The sequence below is a fragment of the Poromitra crassiceps genome (assembly GCF_964638095.1).
Source record: "Poromitra crassiceps genome assembly, chromosome: 5".
NCBI classification, from domain to species: Eukaryota; Metazoa; Chordata; class Actinopteri; order Beryciformes; family Melamphaidae; genus Poromitra; species Poromitra crassiceps.
Window position 1 is genome coordinate 51575732 of NC_139642.1, and position 27587 is coordinate 51603318.

A 27587-nucleotide genomic window follows, 5' to 3' on the forward strand; every position below is an offset into this window, starting at 1 on the left:
GCTAGGGATAGGAAAGTTGTAGAGAGTTGGGGTTTCGTGGGGTGGGTATTGGGAGTGGCTGGGCGGTATATATGGCCTTTATAGAACAGTGGTATCAATATGGCATTTTAAAATAGTCATAACATTGATGGAAATGCCATGGTAACTTGTCCATGGTTCTTCTTCTTGTTTTCTGCCTCTCAAGTAATTACAACCAAACTAGTTTGCCAATCAAAATCCCAGTATTAGAAACAAAAATGAGACAGGAGGTAAACGAACTCATGAATGTCACAGTGGAGCTCTGCTATTAAGTCAAGTCACCCTTGTTTCCTGTTTCAAAACTTTCCACACAACCTAAGCTCAGGCTATTAAGGCCAACCCACCCTAACCTCAGACCACATACAGTAGATAAAGTCTGGAGGACAGAGTTGCTTTGCACCATTGCCAGTCAAGCATACACAGATACAGTAGTGCTTTTCTTGTCAGCTAGACACGATGAACGATACACAGAAGGATGCAGAGGTAGACAAGATGCCCTATGCCATATTCTTCAGCTGCATCATGGTGGTGGGTCTGCCTCTCAATGCTGTGTCACTGTGGATTCTGATACGCCGCCACAGGCTCAAATCTCCCAGTGCCGTCTTCATGATCAACCTGGCACTTTCAGACCTGCTGCTGGTGATCTCCCTGCCCTGGAGCGTCTACTTCTATGCCACAGGCAGCTGGCCCTTTGGCATTGTGGAGTGTGTTATCACCATAGTATTCTTCCACAGCAACCTGCGCGCCAGCGCCATCTTCATCACCTTCATCGGTGTGGACCGGCTGCTGGCAGTGGTTTACCCGCTGAGATCACAGCATCTGAGATCCACCTCCAATGCCTGGAAAGCCTCTGCCTTCGTTTGGATCGTTGGGTTGGTGGTGAGCATCCCAGAGAGCATCAAATTTTCAAGACATTTATCAAGGTGTGATGTATCTACCTGTTTTGACATTCATCCTCCTAAGTGTCCGACTCCGTATACACCAGTGGGGTTTTATTTTCAGTCTGCTTTAGTGTTCACCCTGCTGGCAGTCAATGTTGTGTCCACTGCTATGGTGTCTTGGACTCTCCGCCGGCATCTCAGTGACTCTGCAAGAGTCAACAACAAGGTGAATGTTATGCTGATTTTTGTCATGAACTTGATCATGTTCATCATCTGTTTCGTGCCTCTGTCACTGGCCCTTTTTGCTTTTCCCCGAGAAGCCTACAGTCCAACCATATGTCTTGCTAGTATGAACTGCTGTCTGGATCCACTGTTATATTACTTTTCTTTGGATGCCTTCTGGAAGAAAAAAGAGGATGTGGACATTGCAAGAGATGAGTGAAGACAAGGGACGTAAAGAGTTAGAATGCCATGACATCAAAATCGCCACTGTCATTGTGATTTGCTCCTTTTTCAGCCAAAGAGATTACTTGTGTGTGGAAATTTAATTGTTTATTGAATGATTTGTTCTAGCTGCAGGGTTCCCACACATTTTCTTGGATAAGATTTCAAAACTTTTCCATGACTTTTCAAGGATCCATAATAGAATTTCTATGTAATGTGAGGCAGTGACTCTCAATCAATACCAGACATTATTACTCCTGTACACTGGCTAAATGGGACATAGCTCTTTATATTGGATATACGTCAACAGCTACAGACAATACATTTGCTGTTATGTTACATTGTGGAAGGTTATCCACAGAAGATTGCAGTAACAATTAAAACTAAATTCCTTTTCTAGAACTTTCAAGGATTTTACTAATTCCATGACTTTTCCAGGCTGTGTATTTTGGCTTATTGTTCACCACTGGCTTAAGAGGTTGCAATTGACTGAAATTATTGAGTTTATATGTATATGTATGTATATGTAATGTATATGTATATGTATATGTATATGTACAGTATATGTGTGTGTGTGTGTGTGTGTGTGTGTGTGTGTGTGTGTGTGTGTGTGTGTGTGTGTGTGTGTGTGTGTGTGTGTGTGTGTGTGTGTGTGTGTGTGTGTGTGTGTGTGTGTGTGTGTCTGTGTGTGTGTTTGTAGCATCTGTGTTGGTAAGCTTATTTGTTGGCAGTGTTTATTTTGCCTGGAGATATACAGAATGCATATTTGTCTTTTGCAAACAAAAAAATTCTACAAATAAAGGACAGTAGTAGTATCTTTTCATCATTTTGTCTCTCATACACCTTCCTTCGCATTTACTGGCACCTTGAGTGTTGGGGACTGTGTATACGCAATCACATTTAATCTTCAATTCAAAAACAGGAAGAGCAAAAATGTTTGACGCCTCTTGTTGTCAGATCAGCTACACCAACTTTTTAGCACTGACAAATAAAGAAACTGTGGTCAATATATGCCTATATTTCTATGGTCATAGAATTTTCAATTTGTGTTATACTTTCCTGTTGTAATTTTGCTTCTTTTTCGCCCTCCACTTTGAAATTGTATTTAAATGTTGCCTTAATTGTACAATTTATTTACTTCATTTTCTTTTAAATGTAACCCTTTTCAGCATAGGCTTGTGATATGAGGAAGACTTTATGCTGTACAATAAAGCATTCATAAACCCCTTTAAACTCCAATACGAAGAAATTATGATTCTCACACTCAAACATGATGAGGCTATGTGGGGACAATCCTGGTATTAATAACCCAATATAATGTTACTATAGAAATATGTGGTAGGTCATCCCTGCACTATCCTAGAGAAATGTATTGCCCCTCAGGAAACACAGCCTGCATGCATACCTCGCTGAACTGATGTGTTGTGCCACACAAATAATGTCTTGGACTATTTTCAATAATGAAGACTACTTAGCAGCTAACGCCCGGTTCAGGTCATATCACAGTGCATGCCGCCTTTCTTTGAGGTTGTATAACCCATTCATTGTTAGGCTCCCCCCCTTTCATTGATGCTGTCTCCTCATCCATTCACAGTTTCCCACGCTGCTTCCACTCCACTCATGTGGCAATAACCAATCAGCCCAAGCTATTCCCTTCCTGCTGATCCAATCAGCTAACCAGCGTAGTATATCAGAGTCCATGTTTTACTGTTTGCTATGTGCTGCGTATAGTGCACGTAACGCTGAAGCAGTTGTTTTCGCCCCACCTCCTCCCCTGACCACCACCATCGTCATGACTCCTGAAGAATTCCCTATGGGGGATTTCCTATTATATTCTTCAATGACGACACCCTCTCATCATCTCAGGAGAGCGTCATCATATCATGGAGTCATAAGCCAAAATTAATTTCTTGTATCATTAAAGCTTGTTAAACTTTCTACTAGTCTCTCATTATTGAAACAGTGTTACTGCTGCGGTGCTGCCTTCTGGTAAACCGAGCAGGAGCAGAGCCGCTGCTGTCTGTTTTTGCTGGGATCCGCACGCGTCTCACGATGATAATAGCTGTGACTCCGAATCTCTAGATGAGCCGTTGCAGAGTTAAGTGGCTGGCCCATTGCATGGCTGGGCAGACTCTTCCCCATCTTTTGTTCTGTTTGGCATTTCTTTTGCACTTTTGAGTGTAGAGTACAGCAGGAATGACCTGGATGTTTGCACTTCCGGTTCCTGACTTTTGAAGCGTTTTCTGAAAATCTCGATTTAAAAAAATTCACATTTACGCTTGAAGTTATAAAAGTGGTCCTCATTTGTTTGTTTCTTAAACCTTTGTTAACCACGGTCGCATTACTTTTAGACGAAGGAACCAGGAAGTGCAGGCACTTCTGGATAAGTCTATAAAAATACGTCATCACTGCGTTAGGATTTTCTAAATTAAAAACCATCTTCTTTGGCACTCTCTCTCTGTGGTCTTGGTGTCCTTTATATTCAATCTCGCGTTGAGGCATATTTTCTGGAGGACATATTGATCCCCCTTATAATTGATTGGATTTATATAGCGCCTTTCTAGACACTCAATGCGCTTCACATATCAGGGGAGGGAGGGGGAGGGAACTCAACTCATCCAGCACTGATGTGCAGCACCTCCTCAGGTGGTGGACCTGAGGAGGGTCAAGGCTTCGGTGACCCCTGTTTCAATCCACGGGGTCAGTGTTGACATAGTGGAGGATTACAAGTACCTTGGAGTGTACATTGACAACAAACTGGACTGGGCTAAGAACTCTGATGCACTCTACAAGAAGGGGCAAAGCCGTCTCTACTTTCTGAGAAGACTGAGGTCCTTCAACGTCTGCCGGACCATGCTGAGGATGTTCTATGAGTCGGTAGTGGCTAGTGCCTTCCTCTATGCTATTGTGTGCTGGGGCAGCAGGCTGAAGGCAGCGGATGCCAACAGACTTAACAAACTGATCCGTAAGGCCAGGGACATTGTGGGGCTGGACCTGGGCTCTCTGACTGCGGTGTCAGAGAAGAGAACGTTATCCAGGCTACGCTCCATCATGAGCAATGACTCGCACCCACTCCATGGCGTGTTAGTCAAACACAGGAGTACATTCAGTGAGAGACTGATTCCACCTAGATGCAACACGGAGAGGCACAAGAAATCATTCCTGCCTGTGGCCATCGGCCTATTTAATGCCTCTCTTAAAAGAGCACCTCGGAGACGCTCAGTCTCCCTGAGATTGAGCCAGCCGATAGGCTAACTGGAAAAGTGTCTGGCTGAGCCACGTTTAACGTATAGGGCAAGCCGAATAATAATACAGGTTCAGTGTGCAATAAAGATAGGCTAACTGGAAAATGTGCCTGGCTGAGCCACGTGTAACGTATGGGGCAAGCCGAATAATATAAGTTCAGTGTGCAATAAAGTCAATTGACACGTAAGGTATACTTACTCTACGTATTTGCTTACTTAGACGTACTCCACTATTTTGCTCCTATCGCATTAATACTGGTTAACGTTTATACTGTTTATACTGTTTATACTGTTTATTCCATGCTATGTTGTGTTTTATTCTGCTTATTTTACTACTGCACTACTACTGTGTATTTATTTTAGGCTATGTGTGTTTTGTGAACGAGCAACTGTGACTTGTCCCAATTTCCCCCCGGGGATTATTAAAGTCTTTCTGATTCTGATTCTGACAACAGTCTGTTCTCCGTGCTACCCTCAGGGAGGAGATACAGGGTCCCAAGAGCACGCACAAATCGCTTGAGGGACAGTTTCTTCTCGGAGGCCACGAGACTCCTTAACATATACAAATAGTGTAGTAGCCGTACTGTACTGCACTGCAGCTGCTACCATCACGTATGACTAATGTTCAATAGTAGTATTAGGCATATGCTATTTGCACCTAACAGAATGTTATTATGTTTAATTATGTTTAAAGTATGTTCATGCCATTTGAGCATGCAGTGAATACACCGCTGTCTGTAGCGTGTCTTATTGCTTTATTGCTTGTTGCCTCTTGTTTTGTTTTTTTTTGTTTTTTTTTGCACTATGTTGTAACGGAGTCTACAGCACAAGAATTTCACACGTGATACTTGTACTACGGAGCGACAATAAAAATCTTGAATCTTGAATCTTGAATCTAAGGCACGTCACCCTTGTTTCCTGTTTCAAAACTTTCCACTGCTTAAAACACAAACACCCTAAACCTCAGCCTGTTAAGGCCAACCCACCCTAACCTCAGTTTACATATATAAAGACTGGAGAGCAGAGTTGGTTTGCACCATTGCCAGTCAAGCATACACAGATACAGTAGTGCTTTTCTTGTCAGCTAGACATGATGAATGATACACAGGAGGATGCAGAGGTAGACAAGATGCTCTATGCCATAGTCTTCAGCTGCATCATGGTGGTGGGTCTGCCTCTCAATGCTGTGTCACTGTGGATTCTGATACGCCGCCACAGGCTCAAATCTCCCAGTGCCGTCTTCATGATCAACCTGGCACTTTCAGACCTGCTGCTGGTGATCTCCCTGCCCTGGAGGGTCTACTTCTATGTCACAGGCAGCTGGCCCCTTGGTATTACGGCGTGTGTCTGGATCATAGTTGTCTTCCACAACAACATCCGCTCCAGCTCCATCTTCATCACCTTCATCGGTGTGGACCGGCTGCTGGCAGTGGTTTACCCGCTGAGATCACAGCATCTGAGATCCATCTCCAATGCCTGGAAAGCCTCTGCCTTCGTTTGGATCCTTGGGGTCGTAATAAACATCCCAGAAAGCATCAACTATTCAAGACAGTTATCCAGGTGCAATGTATCTACCTGTTTTGGCGTTCTTCCTCCTGAGTGTCAGTATATACCAGATGTGATTTATTTTGAGTGTGCTTTAGTGTTCACCATGCTGGCAGTCAATGTTGTGTCCACTGCTATGGTGTCTTGGACTCTCCGCAGGCATCTCAGTGACTCTGCAAGGGTCAACAACAAGGTGAATGTTATGCTGATTTTTGCCATGAACTTGATCATGTTCATCATCTGTTTCTCACCTATGTCATTGGCCGTTTTGCTGAGCTCTTTAGGGAAGAAGTTAATCATGCCAACCATATGTCTTGCTAGCATGAACTGCTGTCTGGATCCACTGTTATATTACTTTTCTTTGGATGCCTTCTGGAAGAGAAAAGAGGAAGTGGACATTGCAAGAGAGTGGGTGAAGAGTGGACAAGGGACAAGAGACGTAAAGAGTTAGGACATGACATCAAATGTGTGTGCGTGTGTGTGTGTGTGTGTGTGTGTGTGTGTGTGTGTGTGTGTGTGTGTGTGTGTGCGTGCGTGCGTGCGTGTGTGCGTGTGTGTGTGTGTGTGTGTGTGTGTGCGCGTGTGCGCGCGTGTGTGTGACCTGATTTGCTTGTAGCATCCGTGTTGCTAAGCTTATTTGTTGGCAGTGTTCATTTTGCCTGGAGATATACAGTACAGAATGCATTTATCTTTTGCAAACAAACATTTTCTACAAATAAAGAACAGTATTTTTTCTTTTTTTTCATTTTGTCTCTGATACACTTTATTATTGGAACCCTGAGTGCTTGGGGGCTGTGTATACGCAATCACATTTAATCTTAATTTTTTCCTTGAACAGGAAGAGCAAAAATGTTTGACGCCTCTTGTCAGATAAGCTGCCCCAACTTTTTAGCACTGAAAAATAAAGAAACTGTGGTCAATATATGCCTAAATGTCTACGTTCATTGAAAATGATGAATAGACTCTAATGCAATTCAAGTGCAGTGTGAACCCACAGTAGGAGGTTGAAGAGACAGTATACTAGTTTTGGATTAAAAGTAGGGCTGCACGATGTTGCAATTGCGATATGTGATACGATTTTAGTGGGAATGTAAATTTTTCTGTCTTTTTCACACAAAAATAAAATAAAAATGTGAAGTGATTTTTACTGGGGTCTGTACCAAACAAGCATGTTCCCTCACGTCTGGAGAATATGATTTGTAGGCCAGGAATGGCAGTCATGGCAGGCTTATGAGCTTGGAGGTTGCCTGTGTGCAGTCTGTTCCTGATGGTCTGATCAGAGAGCCGTCTGTCACAACTTCTGCAAACCTTGCCTGCAAATCTTTGGAAGACAGCCCACAGTTCCTCAGTGCTGTAAAGGTGATGAACCGGTCTTCGTGGGGTGTTGTATTTTGGGGACGCCCACTTGGCCTTGAGTTTGGAGATGGCACCACGGCAACAATAGAGTCAATACCAACAGGAGAATACACTGTTTGACATTGGCAGGCAGATTTCCTGCATTTCACTTGGGACTGACCAACATAATCAGCTGTGCTGCTCATCCCATCAATTCATGATTCATACAAATGGGAAGTAGGGTGACCAGATGTGCCACTTTGTGTTGACGGCACAGCTTCTTATTTCATAACTGTATTTACTTAATTTTAAATGTAACCCTTTTCACCATAGGCTAGGCTCATGATATGAGGAACACTTTATGCTATACAATAAAGCATTAATAAACCCATTTAAACTCCAATACTTGGTAAAATGGTGAAAGAGCAATTTCTGTGTGGCGACAATCCTGGTATATATAACCCAATATAATGTTACTATAGAAATATGTAAGTTCTTAAGCTTGATACTTCTTGGAATCTGAAGTTCTAGTTCTTGGAACACCTGTTGTCATGGTTACTTGAGGTAATCTGGCCAATGGTGATGCTTGTTGACTTCTTGGCCAATGGGAGGTCAGAAAACTTTTCGGGCAGATGCGCCATGTTGGACTTGGAAGAGAGAAAAACAGGAGAGAAATAGCAAAAAGCACAAAGTCTACACATGTCCTCACAGGCCATGTAGCGTTCACTAAGCGTTTGGTATAGTATTACTGCTGTATGTGTATGGGTGTATATAGTCATACACGTGTGTGTGTGTGTGTGTGTGTGTGTGTGTGTGTGTGTGTGTGTGTGTGTGTGTGTGTGTGTGTGTGTGTGTGTGTGTGTGTGTGTGTGTGTGTGTGTGTGTGTGTAGGTGTGTGTGCGTGTGTGTGTGTGTGTATGTGGACATAAAGATAGATTTTCTACTAATTGTTCTATGCATTACATGTTGCTTAGGTCACATGTGTTTTTACTCCTGTGACTGCATCATGTGACTGCATCATGTGACTGCAGCATGTGTGTATTGAAGATGGCGTGGTGCTTTGTCACTTTTCTCTGATGAAGAGCAGTGTGACTCTGGTGCAATAAATAATTGAAAGCCTGCTGACTGGCTGCTTCACCACCTGGTACGGGAACTGTACCACCATGGACCGCAGGGCGCTACGGAGAGTGAGACGCGCGGCCCAGCACGTAACAGGATGTGAGCTGCCAGAACTGCAGGAACTGTATAAACAGCGGTGCCTCGGAGGTCCCTGAAGATCATCAAAGACACAAACCATCCCCACAACAGCCTGTTCTCCCTGTTACCCTCAGGGAGAAGATACAGGGTCCCAAAAGCACGCACAAATCGCTTGAGGGACAGTTTCTTCCCACAGGCCATGAGACTACTTAACATACACAAATAGTGTAGTAGCTGTACTGTACCGCACTGTAGATGCTACCATTATGTATGTCTAATGTTTAATTGTATGTTTAATTAGGTATATGCTATTTGCACCTGTACGTCAAATACGTCGAATTCAAAATGTTTAAGTACGTCCAAGTATGCACATGACATGTGCACCTATGTGCAGTGAATATGCCACTGTCTCTGACTTGTATCACTCTACTGCCTTATTGCTTGTTGTGTCTTTTGTTGTTTTTCCACTCATGTGCCCTGTTATATTTGTACTATGTTGTAAACGGAGTTCACAGCACAAGAATTTCACACGTGATACTTGTACTACGGAGTGACAATAAAAATCTTGAATCTTGAATCTTGAATAAGGGAACATTGGAGCCCTGCACTGTGTGAGCGGTTAGATTCACTCTTTCGTGGTCTGTTCACTTTGGGCTCAGCACCTGCCCTTTTTGGGTGGGATGTGGGTGCAACCCTTCCTGAGTCAAGACATTCTTGTTTCCTGTTTCAAAACTTTCCACTGCTTAAAATGCCAACAACCTATCCTCAGTTCACATAGATTATAAAGACTGCGGGCGTGAACTGCTTGTGTCGTTTGTATCATATGCCATCACGCATACACAGATAGTGCTTTTCTTGTCAGCTAGACACGATGAATGATACACAGAAGGATGCAGAGGTAGACAAGATGCCCTATGCCATAGTCTTCAGCTGCATCATGGTGGTGGGTCTGCCTCTCAATGCTGTGTCACTGTGGATTCTGATACGCCGCCACAGGCTCAAATCTCCCAGTGCCGTCTTCATGATCAACCTGGCACTTTCAGACCTGCTGCTGGTGATCTTCCTGCCCTGGAGGGTCTACTTCAATGCCACAGGCAGCTGGCCCTTTGGCATCATGGCATGTGTCTGGATCATTATGCTCTTCCGCGACAACTTCCGCTCCAGCATCATCTTCATCACCTTCATCGGTGTGGACCGGCTGCTGGCAGTGGTTTACCCGCTGAGATCACAGCATCTGAGATCCATCTCCAATGCCTGGAAAGCCTCTGCCTTCGTTTGGATCGTTGTGTTGGTAGTGAACATCCCAGAGAGCATTCATTTTTCAGGAATTTTATACAAATGCAATGCATCTTCTACCTGTTTTGACTTTCCTGAGAACTGTCAACCATATAAAGCGGGCGGTTATTTTCAGTCTACTTTAGTGTTCACCATGCTGGCAGTCAATGTTGTGTCCACTGCTATGGTGTCTTGGACTCTCCGCAGGCATCTCAGTGACTCTGCAAGGGTCAACAACAAGGTGAATGTCATGCTGCTTTTTGCCATGAACTTAATCATGTTCATCATCTCTTTCTTACCTATGTCATTGGCCCTTGTGCTTAGTAAAGATAGATATATAAGACTGCCAACCATATGTCTTGCTTGTATGAACTGCTGTCTGGATCCACTGTTATATTACTTTTCTTTGGATGCCTTCTGGAAGAAAAAAGAGGATGTAGAACTTGCAAGAGAGTTGGTGAAGACAAGGACACATGAGTTAGGATAAGATGGGATGTCACAACTTGTCTCGGCTTGAATAAAATTCAAGTGCAATGTTTTAACCCACTGTATGAGGTTCAGGATTTGCCTACAATCTGCATTCATATGATAACTTGAAAAAAAACATTTAAAGTTGCCAGTTTTGTATTAAAAGCAATGTTCAACAATGTATCGATTAAACAAACAAATGTCTTTTCATGTACTCCATGCTTAGCTGTTTTTAAGTGCTGTATATAAGTCTGTTTCCATAAGTAACATTTGGCACCAAGTAAGACATATCAGTTTCCTGAACCTACTGGCAACACAAAAAGCGTTTTTTCTCGAGAACCGTTCATCCGATCGACTTCAAACTTGGGGAGTGCTCCCCCAGAAAGTGCACTGTCGAATTTCGAGCAATTCGACCAATCAGCACATGGCTTTCATGTATCTCATCATCCGATTGACTTCAAACTTGTGGGGTGCGCTGCTGGGGACCCAAAAGTGCCAAATTTTGGCAGGAGTTTGGTCACACACCCCAAAAAAGTGTGCCCATGGCCGTGGCGTATCGTCTCCGGAGTCTCCACCCGAGAAATGAGTGCACTCTAGTAGCATTAATAGCTTGTGGATTGATTTTTTTTCTGTTGTTGCTCATCACAGTTTGTCTCAATAAATATGTCATATGTGTGATGCACACAAATAGGCCTACTTCTGGAAGAGAAAATATTGGCAGTGGGGCTTTTGGGTATTTTGCCTACATTTTTGTATGTGGATGGATTATTAATTTGCACTGCATTGCCATATGCCCAAATTCACATATTCTGTTTATGAAATATAAATGATAGGGAAATGCATCATCTTCTCGTGTGTTGATCAGAGTTGTGATTAATGGGTTGGGTGTGCCCCGAAAGATTTTCTGATTTCAAAGTGGGCCACATGCTTAACTTAGGCAATGGCTGTCATAGAGAGTCAGGGTTCGACGGCTGGGTAGGGGGAGTGGCTAGGTGTATTTTGGTGGTGAGAAGCGGCATGGTAAGGAAAGGGGCGGGGCTAGGGAAAAGGGGCCGTAGCAAGGGATAGGAAGGTCATAGCCTGGATGTAAAAACCTCACTGCAGCACAGGCCACCGCAAGATGGGGGCGGGTCTTCTTCTGTCTTCCTGCCTCAGTAACGCATACCAGGTTCTCTCCTGTCTGAGAGAGCCTGGTGACGCGAGGTTAGGAAGGTCATAGAGTCGAGGTTCGAGGGGTGGTAGCTAGGGATAGAGACAGTCCGCATGTCTGGGAACGCATGAACTATTTGTAATTAGACATGAACACCAATGTAATTACACAGTAATTACATTGTTGTTCACTGTTCACGTCTAGTAATTACAAATAGTTCATATGTAGTTACATGGTACCGGATCTGACATTGAAGCTGCGGCCTGGGACAGAGATTGCTAAAACCCAGTGGTGGATTTGAACCACTGAACGTGTGATTGCGAAGCACGCAGCTCCAATGCAATTACTGTGTAATTTGCATTTTCGTTCATGTGTAATTAGAGATAGTTCATACATTGTTAGGGACCTGTAAAATAAAGGGTTACCCAAAACTTTCCACTGCTTAAAACGGCGAACAACCTAACTTCAGTTCATCTAGGTCGATATAAATAACTACGCTCGTGTGGTTTATGTGTGTGAACCCAGAGTGGGAGGTTCAAGATTGGCGTCTAAGTAAGTCAGACATATCCGTTTCCTGAACAAACAGGACAAAGATATTGGTTTTCTTACCAGGTAGACATGATGGACAGTACGCAGAAAGAAAACAATCCAGAGAGGAGTAACATGGCATATGCCATAGTCTACGGCTGCATCATGGTGGTGGGTCTGCCTCTCAATGCTGTGTCACTGTGGACTCTGATACGCCGCCACAGCCTCAAATCTCCCAGTGCCGTCTTCATGATCAACCTGGCCCTTTCAGACCTGCTGCTGGTGATCTCCCTGCCCCTGAGGGTCTACTTTTATGTCACAGGCAGCTGGCCCTTGGGGATCATGGCATGTGTCTGCATCATTATGATCTTCCGCAACAACCTGCGCTCCAGCTTCATCTTCATCACCTTCATCGGTGTGGACCGGCTGCTGGCAGTGGTTTACCCGCTGAGATCACAGCATCTGAGATCCACCTCCAATGCCTGGAAAGCCTCTGTCTTTGTTTGGATCTTTGTGTTGGTGGTGAACATCCCAGAGAGCAACAACCTCTCAAGACGTTTAGACAACTGCAGTGTATCTACAGGTACCTGTTTTGACTTTCCTAACTGTCAACAAAATGAACCATGGTTGACTTATTTACGGTCCTCTTTAGTGTTCACCATGCTGGCAGTCAATGTTGTGTCCACTGCTATGGTGTCTTGGACTCTCCGCAGGCATCTCAGTGACTCTGCAAGGGTCAACAACAAGGTGAATGTTATGCTGCTTTTTGCCATGAACTTGATCATGTTTATCATCTGTTTCCTTCCTCTGTCATTGGCCCTTATGCTTGAAGATAGAGAACATCCTGCCATCAGGGCAACCAAGTGTCTTGCTAGTGTGAACTGCTGTCTGGATCCACTGTTATATTACTTTTCTTTGGATGCCTTCTGGAAGAAGAAAGAGCATGTGGAACTTGCACGGGGCGGCATCAGCTCAGGAGGTAGAGCTGTCACCTGGGAAACGGAAGGTTCCCGGTTCGAGGCTGGCTCCTCCCGGCAGTGTGCCGCAGTGTGCCTTGAGCAAGACACTGAACCCCTAACTGCTCCCGACGAGCAGTTAGCGCCTTGCACGGCTGAAGACGCTGTCGGTGTGTGAATGTGAGTGTGAATGGGTGAATGTGAGGTATTCATGTAAAAGCGCTTTGGGTAGTCGATAGACTATATAAAATGCGCTCTATAAATACAGTCCATTTACCATTTGCACGAGAGTGAGTGAAGAGGAGATTACATCAAATGTCCCCAGTGTCATTGTGATTTGCTGATTTTTTATTTTCATTTTTTCTTCAGAAAAATAGATTATTTGTGTGTGAGCTTTAAATGGCTTATTATTCAATGATTGGACTCAAAGTTTGACCATGTGATGTACAACCCCCCCCCCCCCCCACACACACACACACACACATTCTCTCTATCTATAGCCTGCTTGTTAATATTTGTGTTTTATTACCGTACCTGCAATTCATGTGCAATACAATGCAATATTTGGTTTGCCCCATTTGATTGTTAATACTGTTTATATCTTATACCTGTCTATATCTTGTATCTTTCTTTTTCCTTATGTCTATACCACACCAAGTCAATTTCCTTGTATGTGCAAACATACCTTGGCCAAATAAAATAATTCTATTCTATTCTAATAATTATATTCTTAATAAAGGGTTCTCAGTATGATTGTAATGTTGCAAATGATCATAGCTCCTTTTCACACCTCAACCAAATCAGTAAAATGTGAAAAGTAGCTAAATGAGAATTTCCCCAAGTGCCACATATAAATGTGTTCATTCAATTATCTTTGGAGAGCTGTTTGTTTGTTTGTTTGTTTGTTTGTTTGAAGTTGCAAGGCGCACCGTTGCTCTGATGGGCAATGGCGACAGAGCGACACAATATGGTAGCCTGGGATAGAGCTCAGCATGGGCCTCAAGTCTAGGCTCTAGCCCCGGCCCGGGTCCTACATATTTTCTATTTTCGACCGAACTACACCCACTAGCTAGCTGCTGCTCTAGCTGCTGCTAGTTTCATGTAGGAACTAGGTAGCTGCTAGTGGATGTAGTTCGGTCGAAAGAAAATAGTTCCTACATGAAACTGTTCACATCAAGATCTGTGGATTATCTTGAGTAACCAGGCCATGATTTCTGGAAAGGGACATTGCTCTTGAGTTTTTCAAATTTATTTTTTTGCCGCTTTGAGCACCACACGCCGAGTGCCATCCAGTTCCATTGTATTGGAGAGAAGGCAGACATCTCTATGGCCAATATTTCCAAAACACAGGCAACTATCCAAAAACAATCTAGAAAAATCTAGATGGATAAATAGCACTACTGGTGAGAGGAAAAATATGTATTTTATACATAATATGTCGGACCCGTCGGGCTCGGGCCAAAATGCAGGGCTCTAGCCTGGGAATCCATGCCTATGTGTTTTATAGACTGTGTTTATGTCTGACCTTACAGCTCTAGCATGACATCTAGTGGGCAAACAAAAGATCGCGTATAGCTCCTTTAATGGACATCACTGGCAAAGTGGTGACAGCCACACTGTGGGGAGAGGAGGAAGAGAAGTTTGATGGCTCTAATTTGCCTGTGGTCGCCATCAAAGGAGCTCGCCTGTCTGATTTTGAGGGCAGATCTCTCTCTGCTTTGTTCAGATCAACAGTCATGGTCAACCTAGACATAACTGAGGGCCTGGTATGACCACGAGGACTACGCTCTAAACAGCCAATCCCTGACAGAGACGAGGTCAGCGGGGCAAGAGTCAATTGGAAAACACTGAGCGACGTTAAGGATCATGTCATAACTACTGATGATGATCATGTCATGTCATGCCACACAATCATCAAGTGATGTCATACCCACTGATGACGTATAGTAGAAGACGTGGCATGAATTGGCATGAATTTGGTCACAAGCACAAACAGAAGTGTGGCCATGGCGCATCTCCATAGTCTCCATTGAGTAAAACTTTGCAGATGCCCACATTTTTGTTCTAAATTATGAATAAATTGTGAATAAAAATAAATAAAGAAATAAAGAAATAGGAGATGGGAGTTCAGTTCTTGTTGTTCCTGCTCGAATTGTCTTGCTCAGTGTGTTTTTGAAATGAGCAGTTAACTGCAATGCAATTTGGCAGTTGAATGAATCTTATTGTGTGCCTTCACCTTCAGACATCTCAATTTAACACTGAGCTATGCCAGAAAGATTAGGCTACTATTAAATAGCCAGTATGCTTTTTTGGGGTAGTTTAAAAGCAAAAAGAATGACAGTTATGGTTTGGAGTGATGACAAGGACATGGTTCTCACTGAAGTATCCTTATTTGCTCTTTTTTGGCTGTCCTGTCTGTTTCTCAGTGATGTGACTGAGACTGGCTTGTTTGTGAGTGAGCATCTCATCTTCTTGAGCCATGCAGCCTGCGAGTCCTAAGCCTTGCCAGATGGAAGGGCATCTGTATATTCCTATGGCAGATTGTAAGGATCTAGATTCCTTCAGCCTCACATTTGAAACAATCCAAAAGCAATCATTGTAATTAGGCACTGTGGATTTGCAATTGAGCATTAAACCATTATATACTGATATTATATAGATTATATATACCAGTCGACTTACTGACTTTTTATTAATCTAATATTTACACACTACCTCCACCCGTTGTCAAATGAGGCCAGCGTGAAACATCTACATCCAGTAGTGTTCAACTTCTATAACCTCTAAGTCAGATGCTGAGACTGGGTGGGAATAGACCCTCTTCACAGCTGCCATTTTGTGTCTAAAAAGGCAGGATAAACACAGGTGCAACCAACTTACTAATTACGGCCCCAGCACTGGAACACCTAAATAGACTGGAAGTTGGAAAGCCTAATTCATGCTTTGGTACACCTGTGTTTATCCTGTCTTTGAGACACAAAATGGCCACCGTGAAAAGGGTCTATCGCGCGCAATAAGGATATGAATTTGCACACCACTGCACTATGGAAAATGGTTGTGATGCAAGAGCTAGATAAAGATGACATAAGAAAACAAGCACGAATTCAAGAGTCCCACAGCGCATTTGAGGTTTGGGAGGGAGCCAGCTAAAAAAACATTTCAAAACACATCGGCATATAAAGCTGCACATCAGAACTTTGACTTCCAATTGGCCAATAAACAGCAGATATAAAAGTAATCTCACGTGAAATGATGACTGTTGCTTCTCATGGCGCTGTGGTGATCGCCTTGAGGAAATATGAAAATACAATCTCAACACCCAGTTATTTTAACTACTTTAATCACAGACAGATTTCCTCAGCAGACAAAATATACAGATCAAAGTTTGTTTTGTTTATCATATAATTGTGTTCCCTTTTCAGTAGTAATGACTTTAGTCCAGTCTTTGGACTAAGGCTTTAAACATTTTACAAAACATTCTAACAGTGCTGCTTTTCTTATAGCCATAGACAGTAGTAGTCTATGTATAGACAAAAACATGCAAGGGTTAACTAAGACAATAGTTTAAAATGATTCACAATGCATTGATAAAGAATGTGCAAAAAGAGACAATATATACCCCCTGAAAAGAGAAATGAAAAATGTGAGGGGGGCATCAAAACTAAACAAGGGTTTTGACCTGCAGATGATGGAATATTACATAAAATAACGTGAATTAACGGCCAATAATGTCTACTACAGTGTTGAGACATGGGCACACAAGTAACCAATGTACCGTTCTCTTCACCCAACTCTCCAATATTGTGACTAGGCTATTTAGGCAGAAGGGGAAAGGAGAGTAGAGGAGAAGGGGAAAGGAGAGTAGAGGAGAAGTGGAAAGGATAGTTGCAACTAAGCATGGCGGGATTCCTAAGAGGCTGCAGTGATAGATGAATAGAGAAGACGAAAGGAACGGTAATAGTAGAAATCTGTGGAGAATGTTTGCTTTGAAAAATAGCATTGCATGCCTTGCACAGCTGGATGCGTTACTGGAACTAAGAGACACAAAGTCATCATCACCAGGGCAGGAGGAAAAACAAGGCTACAGTCACCTTGACAACACAACCCTTAATGACAGTAACCAGCATCTAAATCCCCAGAGAAGAAGTCTGAAAAACATTATTCATTATTGACTGAAGGACTTCGCTACATGGAAAATCCAATGATGGAACCAATGGAATAGTATTGCAACACACTTATAAGGGTAAAGATTACCTATGGAATATAACAAGCAGGTAAAATACATCTTTTACAAAGAACACCAAACCAAACCCAGCAGTAAAGTGCAACTCAGACTCATGACTAGAAGTAAATCCAAGAGGGAGGGTGCTACAGTGGTCGGAGAAGTGACTGGAGATGTGCCTTTGGGGCGGGGATGGCGTGGATAACCGTCCCGTTTTACGCTTCGTCGCAGATCACCGTGTCCACCACAAACGTATTCTCAAAGTGGCGGATGTGGTGGCAGTTCTTCGCCTCGCGCTTGTTGATGCCTGCGAGAGAAGCGGGGCGAGACAGAGACACGAGATTAAGTGGCGGAACTTTGTGTCAGATGTACTGAACGTCACATGTGATCAGAGCAGGCGGCAGCACGGGTGGTCCCTCTATCCTAGAGGGTAGGGTTCATACAGACATTACCAAAGTAAATTCAACGACTTTCAAGCAGTTTTTCAAGCACTCTCTTTTTCATTTTCAAGGACTTCACGGAAATCAAATCATTGATTTTCAAATATAAATTCGGCCCAAAAGGGGCATCAAATTTGCATTATATTACATTTTGTCTTTAACAAGTTAATTCTACTATCAATCTTGTGAATGGGACGGGATAATATTTGTCTAAAGATTGCTTTGACTTTGAACAGATGCTCAGACCTCAGTAAGCGCCTTTTGTCTTTTTAATAGCAACTTTGGTCAAAATATAAGACGTGACGTCACTGACAGACAGCCTTATGTGGTTTATGTGAAATTCAAGGACTTTTAAGCACCTTGTTTAAAAAAAGGGCTAACCCTTTCAAGATATTCCAGGACTTCAATTTGAAAAGCGGCCACGTAGCAGGTGGCTCTCGCAATCTTTTCCAACCTTGACCTTTCCAGGTTTTAGCGCCCTAGCAAATACCCCCCCCCCCCCCCTCCCCCTCCCCCTCCCCCATCTCAAAATCTCTAAGCCCGACTCACGTCTGCGGGTGGCGCGGCGCTTCAGGCGGTACGTGTCCTTGCCGTTGCACAGGCGGTAGATGAAGGGCCCCAGCTGACGCATGTTGTGCACTTTGCCAGTCACCACCATCTCCTCGTGGATGATGTAGGTCTGAGGCAGGTATGTTCCCTTCTGCAAGTGACACAACAGCACGCGTACAGTAAGAGCAAGCCCCCTGGGAGAACAGGGCCAACAGAAACCTTTATGTACTAATAGACCCTTCTCACGGGGGCCATTTTGTGTCGAAAAGGGCAGGGTAAACACAGGTGCAAGCAAAACACTAAGGAGGGTTTACAACTTCCATGATTGGATTTTGGAAACCCTCATTAGTGTTTTGCTTGCACCTGTGTTTATTCTGCCTTTTCGACACAAAATGCCCCCCGTGAAAAGGGTCTATATTTTCCAATGCACGGTCAAATGTCGATTTCATGTGACGAGCTTGCAGAACTGTGCAGTCAACAGCTACAAGGATACAAAAGAAAATCGTCAGAAGAATTCAAGTCTGGCTCCACTTGGATGCTTGTTAAGATGCAGAAAGTTTGAGCGTTACCTTGACGTTGATGAGCAGCTCCCACAGGTTGCGTGGAGGCATGACGATGGTGGTGTTCAGCTCAATGACGTAGCACTTGTCCAGAGCGATGTCATGGTAGGCAGTCAGTCCCTGGACAACAAAAGCAGCATAGCAATCATTCTACTTGGAACTAGTAATGAGATTACTTTCTGTGCCGACTGGCACTTAACTAATTCGCCGCCAGAGTTGAAAATAATTAAGGCCATGTCCACACGGAGACGACTTTAGGTGTATCCGCTAAAGTTTTTTGTCATATAGCCGTTTCGTCCAGATGGAACCGCGTTCTGGGACTATACGTTCTGGCCGTATACGCTAATTTTTCAAAACGGGTCCCAGAGTGATTAAATCTGAAGACGCCACCCTTGCATTTCCGTGTTTACAACCCATACGCATCTTTCCTGAAACGATGACGCCATAGCCCCACCTCTCTCCACCAGCAACAATAACAAGCATGGCAGTAGCGTTCGTGCTACAGCAGTGGGGATCTTGCAGCAAAATATAATGCTCCTCTATTACCACCGTCAGCAACAAGTGGACACGGAGAACAGCGTAGCCTACAACATCCTCAGGGCTCCACACAGCTGACTCTTCCCATCCACCCCTCCCCTCCCTTCATCGGATATTTCCCAGAAGGCTTAGCGGCGGCTACATTTTTACAATAACACAAACAAAATCAGGCTTAACGTGTTAGATAGAAATTATATTTATTTTTAATACAACATGCAATTCTGGAATATTTTAATATTGGACAAAATGAAATGAAATGAAATGTAAACCCTCAGTGTAACCAACATACTCTCTTGCCCTATATATAGCCCTCGTAAATACAACGTGAATAGGTAAGTGAGAGGTTTGACGAACACAGGTTGCACTGTGATGTCTGTGATATCCGCTCGTGTCCACTCCAACAAGACTTTAGCTTACTTGACGCGACTTTTTCAATAAAAACACATTTATGCCATGAGTTTATATAATGTATATTTATGTTGCATCATTTAGCCTGTGCTGTGATGTGCAGGAGCGGCCAATACGCTGGGATGTGTTTGCAACATGTCTACAGATCATGGAAGTGGATGATATCAGGAACGTCACCGATAGTTAACGTTCTATATTGTAGGCTACAGGGAGACCATCAGCCCTGCTGAACAGCTCTGCATTTGCCTGTATACTGTAGGTTTAATCATTTTATTCATTGACATGGCAAACCTCCCCGCAAAGCCAAGGGTTTAAGCTGCTGCTACAGTGAGATACACATTATAGACTGTGCGCCCCTAGAGGTTGTATGCCATTATTGACGAGATTGTCTTTCTCTGTTATTCTACAGCGGTTTCAGTGGTTTCATGTGGATACACACATTTCTTGAAACGTTTCCATGTTTATGGAAAACTTTTCTGAAACGAAAAAAAAAAAGATAGCTTCCGTCTCCGTGTGGACATGGCCTAAGTCACCAGCCAGCGCCAGGGTTTGTGAGCATTTTCAGTGATTTTCCACAACACGCAGAATATTTTCTTCTAGGACTATTTAAACACAGAATATCCCAAAAGACAGAACAAAGCTTCTACTTTCATGGGAAAAAAGAGTTTGTTTCTCCGTTCTTTAGTTATCAACACATGTGAGTTATTTTTCACTGACACCGTGCGTCTCTCACCAGAAAGCTGAGAAAACTGCCTTTTTGTGTGGCGGGGAAGCGTTGATTCTGAAATAACACAATGTTGCGTCTATGGCGGGGAATGAGTTCATGTTCGATTTTCACTTCTTGTTTTTCACTTCTCGTTTTTTTTTATAGAATAACATTGCGTCTGTATTTATCTTAGATGCATTAGCGCAAAAAAAAAAAAAAAAAAAAAAAAAACAGTTTAAAATCTTCCCCAAACAACAGGCCAATTGAAAAACCGCAATCCAAATCTGCTTGACATAAACGAGATTGGCTTAATGAGCAACGGTCATGCGTTGCATTTTAAAAACACGACACTACACTTGGCTGCACACAGCAACATCGCTGCAGAGAGGTTTTCAGGTGGGGAAGGCAAAAATAGTTCATTTTTTAGGACAAGATCAAAGTGACGGGTCATAATCTACTTGTACCTGCTTGTCTCTTTGAGGTAACCTGGTTTTTCCAGAGAGTGTATCATGATATCTAATATTAGGAACATGTCAGTCTATATGTTCTCTGTGAGTGAGTGAGTGAGTGAGTGAGTGAGTGAGTGAGTGTGTGTGTGTGTGTGTGTGTGTGTGCGTGCGTGCGTGCGTGCGTGCGTGCGTGCGTGCGTGCGTTCTCTCACCCTGTGGAAGTCGTGGATGATGTCAGCGGGGTCACTGCCTCCGAAGTGAGGCACGGGCACGGTGATCTGCTCGTAGTTGTCGTCCAGGTAGATGCCGACGTTCTCCTCCAGCTCCTGGCGGCCGCGCAGGGGCGCGTACACAGAGTCTTCATACAGGACCCTGCAGTGGAACAGGTTCTCCTCTGGGATCTGGGCACACAAACGCACACACTTCACAAATACTGGGGTCAACCAGCTACAACACTTGAAATCAAGTAGTAACACAGGTAAAAAAAAGCTAAGAACATCGTTTCATTACCCTACTACACACTACAATCAGTAAATCATTTCTGAATCACGTGCAATGTTAAGGCAAAGAGCAATCTGAGACATGTGGCTGACTGTACAGGAGCATGAGAAGCCCTGCTGTCTTACATGTAGGGGTGGATGATATATGGCAATCATATTGGTATTGGCCGATGATAGTCATTTTAAGAAAAAAGAAAGAAAGAAAGAAAGAGGCCAAGGGTCATAGACATTGTGACATGATCAGTGATGTCATAAATCAGTGATGATGTCATACCCACTGATTATGTCATAGACATCGTGATGATCAGTGATGTCATAAACGACTATAGTCCTATAGAAACAATGTGGTACTATCTATCTAATCTATGATTTATGGGCTTTTCCAAATGTTTTGGAAATAAAGACATTACTTTTTAAAATTCAGTATTTGTATGTGTTTTTCAGTATGTACAAAATTGTATCATCATAGAAACTTGTTTTTATACAGATCATATCGACATGGGTAAATATCGGTTATCGGCCATAACGGCTATGTTAATATCGGTTATCGGTATCGGCCAAAATGTTCATATCGGTGCATCCCTACTTACATGTAGGGATGGGTACCGAACTCGGTACTTTTACAGGCAGCGACCGAAAGAGGGCGGTACTACAGAGTACTAGTTCACATAAAAACAAACGGTACCAAATTTCGGTACTTGAACGCATCTGAGTAATAGAAAGAGAGTGGGTAAAATAGAAATTCCGACAGAACCTTAAGGCAACAGCCGAAAGCGGTCCAAAAATGTGGCTACACTTTACCAAGATAGACGCGGACAACACTGGTTGCAACATTTGTGATGTGAATTGCAAAGCTGGCCAGGGAAACAACTCAAACTTGAGGAAGCATGGTCAAACACAAGATATATTTAGCTAAATGCTGAAGACTGTAACGTGTTAGATAGGCTGAGGGTGAATGAAGCAGACACCGCACCGCAGCTAACGTTAGCAGAACCCTTGTGGTTGTTAGATAACAGGGCTTTTCACTGTCTTCACGACGACTGCAAAACAGAGATCGCTAACGTTACTCTTGCTGCAGTAATTGTCAAGGGTTCAACAGAACGTATTTCCTCAGCCTCTATTCATATGTTCATATGTTCAGACCTTACAGTGGGCCAAATTCTTCCGGGTCCTTTTAACACTTCCGGCGGTCACGGCGCAAAATAAGAGAGTTGTTTTTGGAGCGGACGCCGGACAGTGAAGGGGTCAAATAAAGAACGTAGCCTACTACTTTGAGCCGGTACACAGCAAGCAAGCGAGTATCCACTGTTAGCCAGGTCAGATAACGTTATCGTCGACAATGACGAGCACTTTCTTGTAAAACATACCTGGACTCCAACAAAGAAAGCTTCAGATAGTTTTCTCTCCTCCGAGTTGCGCTCGAGCCACTAACGTCAATAAGACCCGCAGACGTTAACGCAATTCCCTGGAATGCGAGACTTAACGAGCCAGTTACATGGCGTTGCATTCTTAGACATTGCCGTTTGCTTTTATTTGGTATGTTACATACAATTGGCTAAATTATTAGTTAATTCAGAGTTAGATGATATTGGAGCAGCGCAGCCATTTTATTTTATTTTATTTTTAGCCGGAAGTTTTGATACGGCCACACAACCGGGTCAAATGGGCGTGGCTACATAAGGTGAATAGTAGCTATCAACATGAAATAAAAAGCATTTGAGAGCTTAAACCCGTGGCTTTTCATTTGGAAGGGTTACATTTGCCATAATCTTTATTAACATTTCTTAAAATGCATTAGAATCTTTTTATTTTTAGGCAGTTAAAGATAAAATAAATTGTTAATGAACATTAGGGCAAATATAATACGAAAAGCCAAAGGGTTAAGCTCTCAAATGCTTTTTATTTTATGTTTCTCTGTGCTACAGAGCCTGAGATATGAAGGCTTTGGTGAATACCGACCGCTCTCTCTGAGAAGTTTGGACTTTTTTTTTTTTTACGGCTGTATTTTTTGTTTGTTATTAGATCGTGTAAAGTACCGAAAATGGTACCGTTTTGGGTACCGTACCGAATCCCAGGTACCGGTATCGGTTCAAATGTGAACGGTACCCATCCCTACTTACATGAGGTATGAAGTAGTAGCGGTAGACGTAGATGGAGGCCAGGACGAGACCGGACATGAAGACGACCAGGCCAAAGGTCAGGCAGCACAGGCCGCTGAGGGGAGACTTCCTGGGCCGCAGCGGCAGGACCAGCTCCTCCTCATCCTGCAAGACACACAAACAAAACACAAAATGGTAGAGAGAGAGAGTGTATTTTACAGGAAGCTTCAACCCACGTGCTCATTGCTTGTGTGTTTATTGTTGGTGTTTGTTTTCAATGGCTAGCTAACCTTAAGTTCTGGCCAAGGGGACAACAGTTGAAAATTTGCCATTTGGCTAACGCTGGCACGTTTACAGTGATGTCGATTAATGTGCACGCACAGTCCTTAAAATAAATATAATCATAAATAAATAAATATCCTTATAGCTTACTCATCCTCGCAATGAGCAGACGGACATGACGTGCCGAGAATAGAAGTTGATATTAATGGCACTCATAGGTTTCAAGCAGGATTTAGTGGTGCTGAGCCTGGCGAGTGGAGAGACGGTGAGTAATCTTCTCAGCCCGCCTCCTGTCTCGCTGCCCATCTGCCAGTGTGCCACGCGCCCAACCTGTGTGGGCTGGCTGGCACTACACAGAGATAGTACCACTCAGACAGCATGCTGCTGCACTTCCATTTACTCCAATAATGACTCGTAGCTCATTGTAGTCGCACTGCCAAACGGATGCGGCTGGTAAAATTATCTCATAATGAGAGGCTCTGTAAAGAAGCAACAAAAGGCTGCTATTCTTAGCTGGAACTGCGAAGGAACCGAAATAAAAGAGAGAGACTGACGCATGGGGGGGGGGGGGGGGGGCTCTTCAATGAAACTTCAAAAGAAAAGGGACGACAATCCCTGTGTGAACACTCTTATCTTATAAGGATGAAAACAACAACAGAGTGGCTCAAATGAATGGCTTGGCTCCATGGGATTTACAGTCCAACCTTGTATTTTGGTAACCCGACGCCGCCGCCAGATGGTTTGTTTTCACATAACCAAGTCACTCGGGAAACCGTTTCAAAAGGGCAGGCAATTTAAAAAAAAATGCCTGGCAGGTGATTGGATGAGCCATCTGTCTATCATTGGCTTGCTTCTCGCTAGCGCCACACTTAACTGCCTCTGGATGCCGATTGGTGCGAACCACCGGTGGTTCGGATTCAAACCAATAGATTGGAGTGTGTGTGGCAAGATGGATTTGTTGTGTGATCATGATCTCACACAAATCCAGCTGCCTCACAAGGTTAGTATTTTGACGTTGCATATTATGAAGTCCTGTGTTTAGCAGCTTACCTGGTGTAACAACATGTATGCATGGGTCAAAGGAAATTATGTGCTGGGAAAAGGAGCATTTGGAAAGAGAGGACACATAGGTGTACACAATGTTAATACTCCCTTCTGGGAGACAGTTCCGTGTGTTCTCTGTGAGCTCTTTCACGACGACTGAGAGCGTGTGACACCACAATGAGGTCTGCCTGTCTCATGTTCAATACATTTGGATCTGCCTAGAAAGCAGAAGTTCAAAGTCATAGCCCATACTTCTGTCAGAAGCGTATATCACCACCCTAGGCTACATGCCTGACATCAAAGATACATGCGACCCCAAGATGATTTAACCGTATAGGCATGTGGTGTGGGTACATAAGGGTCGGGGGGGAGTGGGTACTATGCTGCTACAGGAAAGTTAAGGACTCGACTGGTCCTCCTGCTCACAGCTTGTGAAAAATGATCTTGCATGCGCTGCAAGCAACAGCAACCCCATCTGCCATTTTGTCAGCCTCTGCATTGTGCATTCTACATTTGTTAAAGCTAAGGGGCTGTGTAATAAGTGTTAAATGTGCATTGAAGGACAAATTGCATCAATGGGCATAGCACAAGTAAACAATTAAAATCCCAAACATTGCTCTATAGCCTATGTTTTTATTTATTTATTTGTATGCCATTATTTTCTATTCGGTGGAAGAGCAGACATTTCCACAATATAACAACTTGCATGATGCAAGCTGACAATAAAGCGTGCTGGCGCAGAGAGCGTCACTCAGTCTCGTTTTGTTTGCAGCCAAATGGCGATAATAACATAGAAGCCGCTGTCAAAAGACATTCCCTGCTGCTGCGTCCAGGCTGTGCAGGTGCAGGGCTGCCCTACAGAGCGGTCAGGCACGGACGTACGCGCGCACACACACACAAATCTATCTAACAAGGTTAAAGGCAACACACTAACGTTTACATTACACACAAAATAAGACGTCGAAAGACAGCGGAAAGCAAACAATGCCAGACAATAGAAATAACAACACGCCCGTCCATAGTACTCACCGTCGGATGGGGAATGAGGATTTCGGTCTTGTCGCCATCATTCTCCTTCTCCACTTTCTGTCCCGCGACAGACTGGAAGGTGATCTTCACCATGGCTTGATATCAGCCTTCACAGCTTGGGCTTGTTTTTCGCCTGTGTGTTGGGGAGGTTAGTTGGAGGAGGAAACGTTTCTCCTTCACCTCGTCGACGGCTCTCTGTTGTTGTCACCGCCCGGGCTGTTTCTGTAGCTACAATGTATCTGTGTTTTGTCTTATCTACCGGAAGTTTGCTGCTCTGTTTTTTTTAATCCGCCCTTAAAGGAGCAGCCCTGCCGCCGCCTGGCGGGCTAGTCCCGACATGTCCTTTATAGAGAACACAAGTGACGCCAAGCCAAGGTCAAGGGACCCCTTTTAGGGAGGTCAATCATCTTGTCAGTCATCAGACACATATGTCACATAAGCACTGCGGTCAAGCCAGCCTCCATGTGGGACATGTGAAAAGGCATGAAAATACTGTGCAGTCCCATACAAAGTGGGACATCTGGGCCTAGTATAGGCTACATAGGCCTACATATTACAAAATGACTAATACTTGAAATGAATAATAAGATAAGTACAACTACTGCCTGCTAACTGTATTTTAGAGAAGAATTTGGGGGGAAATAGCCTTTGACATTTTGTCAAAGGCAAAGCTTTTTTTCTCCTAATTTCAAATTCATATTACAGTAAAAGGAAAACCTCTGCTTTTCACATCAATTTCATCATTCTGATGTAGGAAAATAAAAGCCCTCTAAAATGTCAGATAGCCTATAAGCCAAATGCTGCCCCCCGACTTGAATGCAGAGGATGAATTTCCCCACAGGGATAATAAAGTATACAAATCCACTTATGTTTAAATGAGGATTGCGGACGAAATGCGAGTCAAGATGCACAGTGTGTGTTGGGCATCTGGAATCCCATAATCATTTCCTTTGTTTTGTTTTCACCCTGTTTTCCTTCTCAATACAAAGCTTCCTTGTCTGCACATGTTCAATGGGAATTAGCCATGAAAGCACAGCGGCCTTTGAGGGCAAAGGTCACCTCTCCAATTCCATTTTAGGACATTCCACTCACCACAGAGTTGACACCAGAAAGCAACTGTTGGACACAACTTAATTGGTCAAATGTCCTCTGTCTTCAAGGATGCTGGAAGTCAATCAGAGTTGGGAGTGCTGAGAGAAAGTGGTCTGGAAGTGGCTCGAGCTGGTCCATGCTGTTGTCGCAGGTTCAGGCTTGATTGGTTTGGCTGTGAGCAAGGCCCAATTCCAATCCGCCCCCTTACTGCCTCAAGCCCTTAGAGGCGCGTTCACGTGAAGGGAGTGAGGGTTTAGGGATGTCCCACAGTGAAATCACAAAGTGAATGAGGGCTCAGAGTGAGCCCTTTCTGCCCCCTTACCGTAAGGGAGCAGCTATGGCCACTTACGGAAAGGGAATTGCCCACAATGCATAGCGTTGTGACGTATAAAACGGGGAAGGCTGCAAATATCTGTCAAAAAAATAAAACAACACGCGCGAAACGAATGCGGTGTTTGCGAGTGCGCTGGAATGCCTTAATTGACAATGAAACATTACATTAATATGGATTTCAGATTAGACAAAAATATTATATCAGAGGAATGCAAGTAGTTATTTTACACAATCCTAGAATAATCATCGATCATTCCTATTACAATTGCAATCCACAACTTTTTTGATGAATGAG

General features: G+C 43.6%; 6 protein-coding genes across 10 annotated transcripts in view; 4 read left to right on the top strand and 2 right to left on the bottom strand.

Moving 5' to 3' along the window:
* The window catches only part of dock10 (dedicator of cytokinesis 10), a 241720-nt gene that overhangs the window by 193577 nt on the left and 20556 nt on the right, over window positions 1-27587 (bottom strand). The window lies entirely within an intron of this gene.
* On the top strand, window positions 475-1341 carry LOC310777378 (lysophosphatidic acid receptor 6-like; the record flags this gene model as incomplete). The annotated part of the gene is made up of 1 exon (XM_083637708.1): window positions 475-1341. The coding sequence occupies one exon, from the start codon at window positions 475-477 to the stop codon at window positions 1339-1341; it is 867 nt and encodes a 288-aa protein (XP_083493834.1).
* On the top strand, window positions 5682-6584 carry LOC310777379 (lysophosphatidic acid receptor 6-like; the record flags this gene model as incomplete). The annotated part of the gene is made up of 1 exon (XM_083637709.1): window positions 5682-6584. One exon carries the CDS (start codon window positions 5682-5684, stop codon window positions 6582-6584), a length of 903 nt encoding a protein of 300 aa, XP_083493835.1.
* Window positions 9537-10427, top strand: LOC310777380 (lysophosphatidic acid receptor 6-like; the record flags this gene model as incomplete). The annotated part of the gene is made up of 1 exon (XM_083637710.1): window positions 9537-10427. The coding sequence occupies one exon, from the start codon at window positions 9537-9539 to the stop codon at window positions 10425-10427; it is 891 nt and encodes a 296-aa protein (XP_083493836.1).
* On the top strand, window positions 12222-14585 carry LOC310777381 (lysophosphatidic acid receptor 6-like; the record flags this gene model as incomplete). Its single annotated transcript, XM_083637711.1, has 2 exons — window positions 12222-13065; window positions 14575-14585. The coding sequence occupies 2 exons, from the start codon at window positions 12222-12224 to the stop codon at window positions 14583-14585; spliced, it is 855 nt and encodes a 284-aa protein (XP_083493837.1).
* On the bottom strand, window positions 16375-26112 carry LOC310777219 (integral membrane protein 2C-like). Its single transcript, XM_083637507.1, has 6 exons — window positions 25868-26112; window positions 23534-23677; window positions 21126-21314; window positions 18823-18933; window positions 18254-18404; window positions 16375-17571 (listed from the first exon to the last, which is right to left on the bottom strand). Exons 1-6 carry the CDS (start codon window positions 25958-25960, stop codon window positions 17480-17482), a joined length of 780 nt encoding a protein of 259 aa, XP_083493633.1. The 5' UTR covers window positions 25961-26112; the 3' UTR covers window positions 16375-17479.

Coding starts and splice junctions, on each gene's coding strand:
- LOC310777219 (XM_083637507.1), bottom strand. CDS start 25,960: ATGGTGAAGATCACCTTCCAGTCTGTCGCGGGACAGAAAGTGGAGAAG. Junction 23,678..25,867: donor TCCTCATTCCCCATCCGACG/GTGAGTACTATG, acceptor TGTGTCTTGCAG/GATGAGGAGGAGCTGGTCCT. Junction 17,572..18,253: donor GCGCCGCGCCACCCGCAGAC/GTGAGTCGGGCT, acceptor CTTCTCTCGCAG/GCATCAACAAGCGCGAGGCG.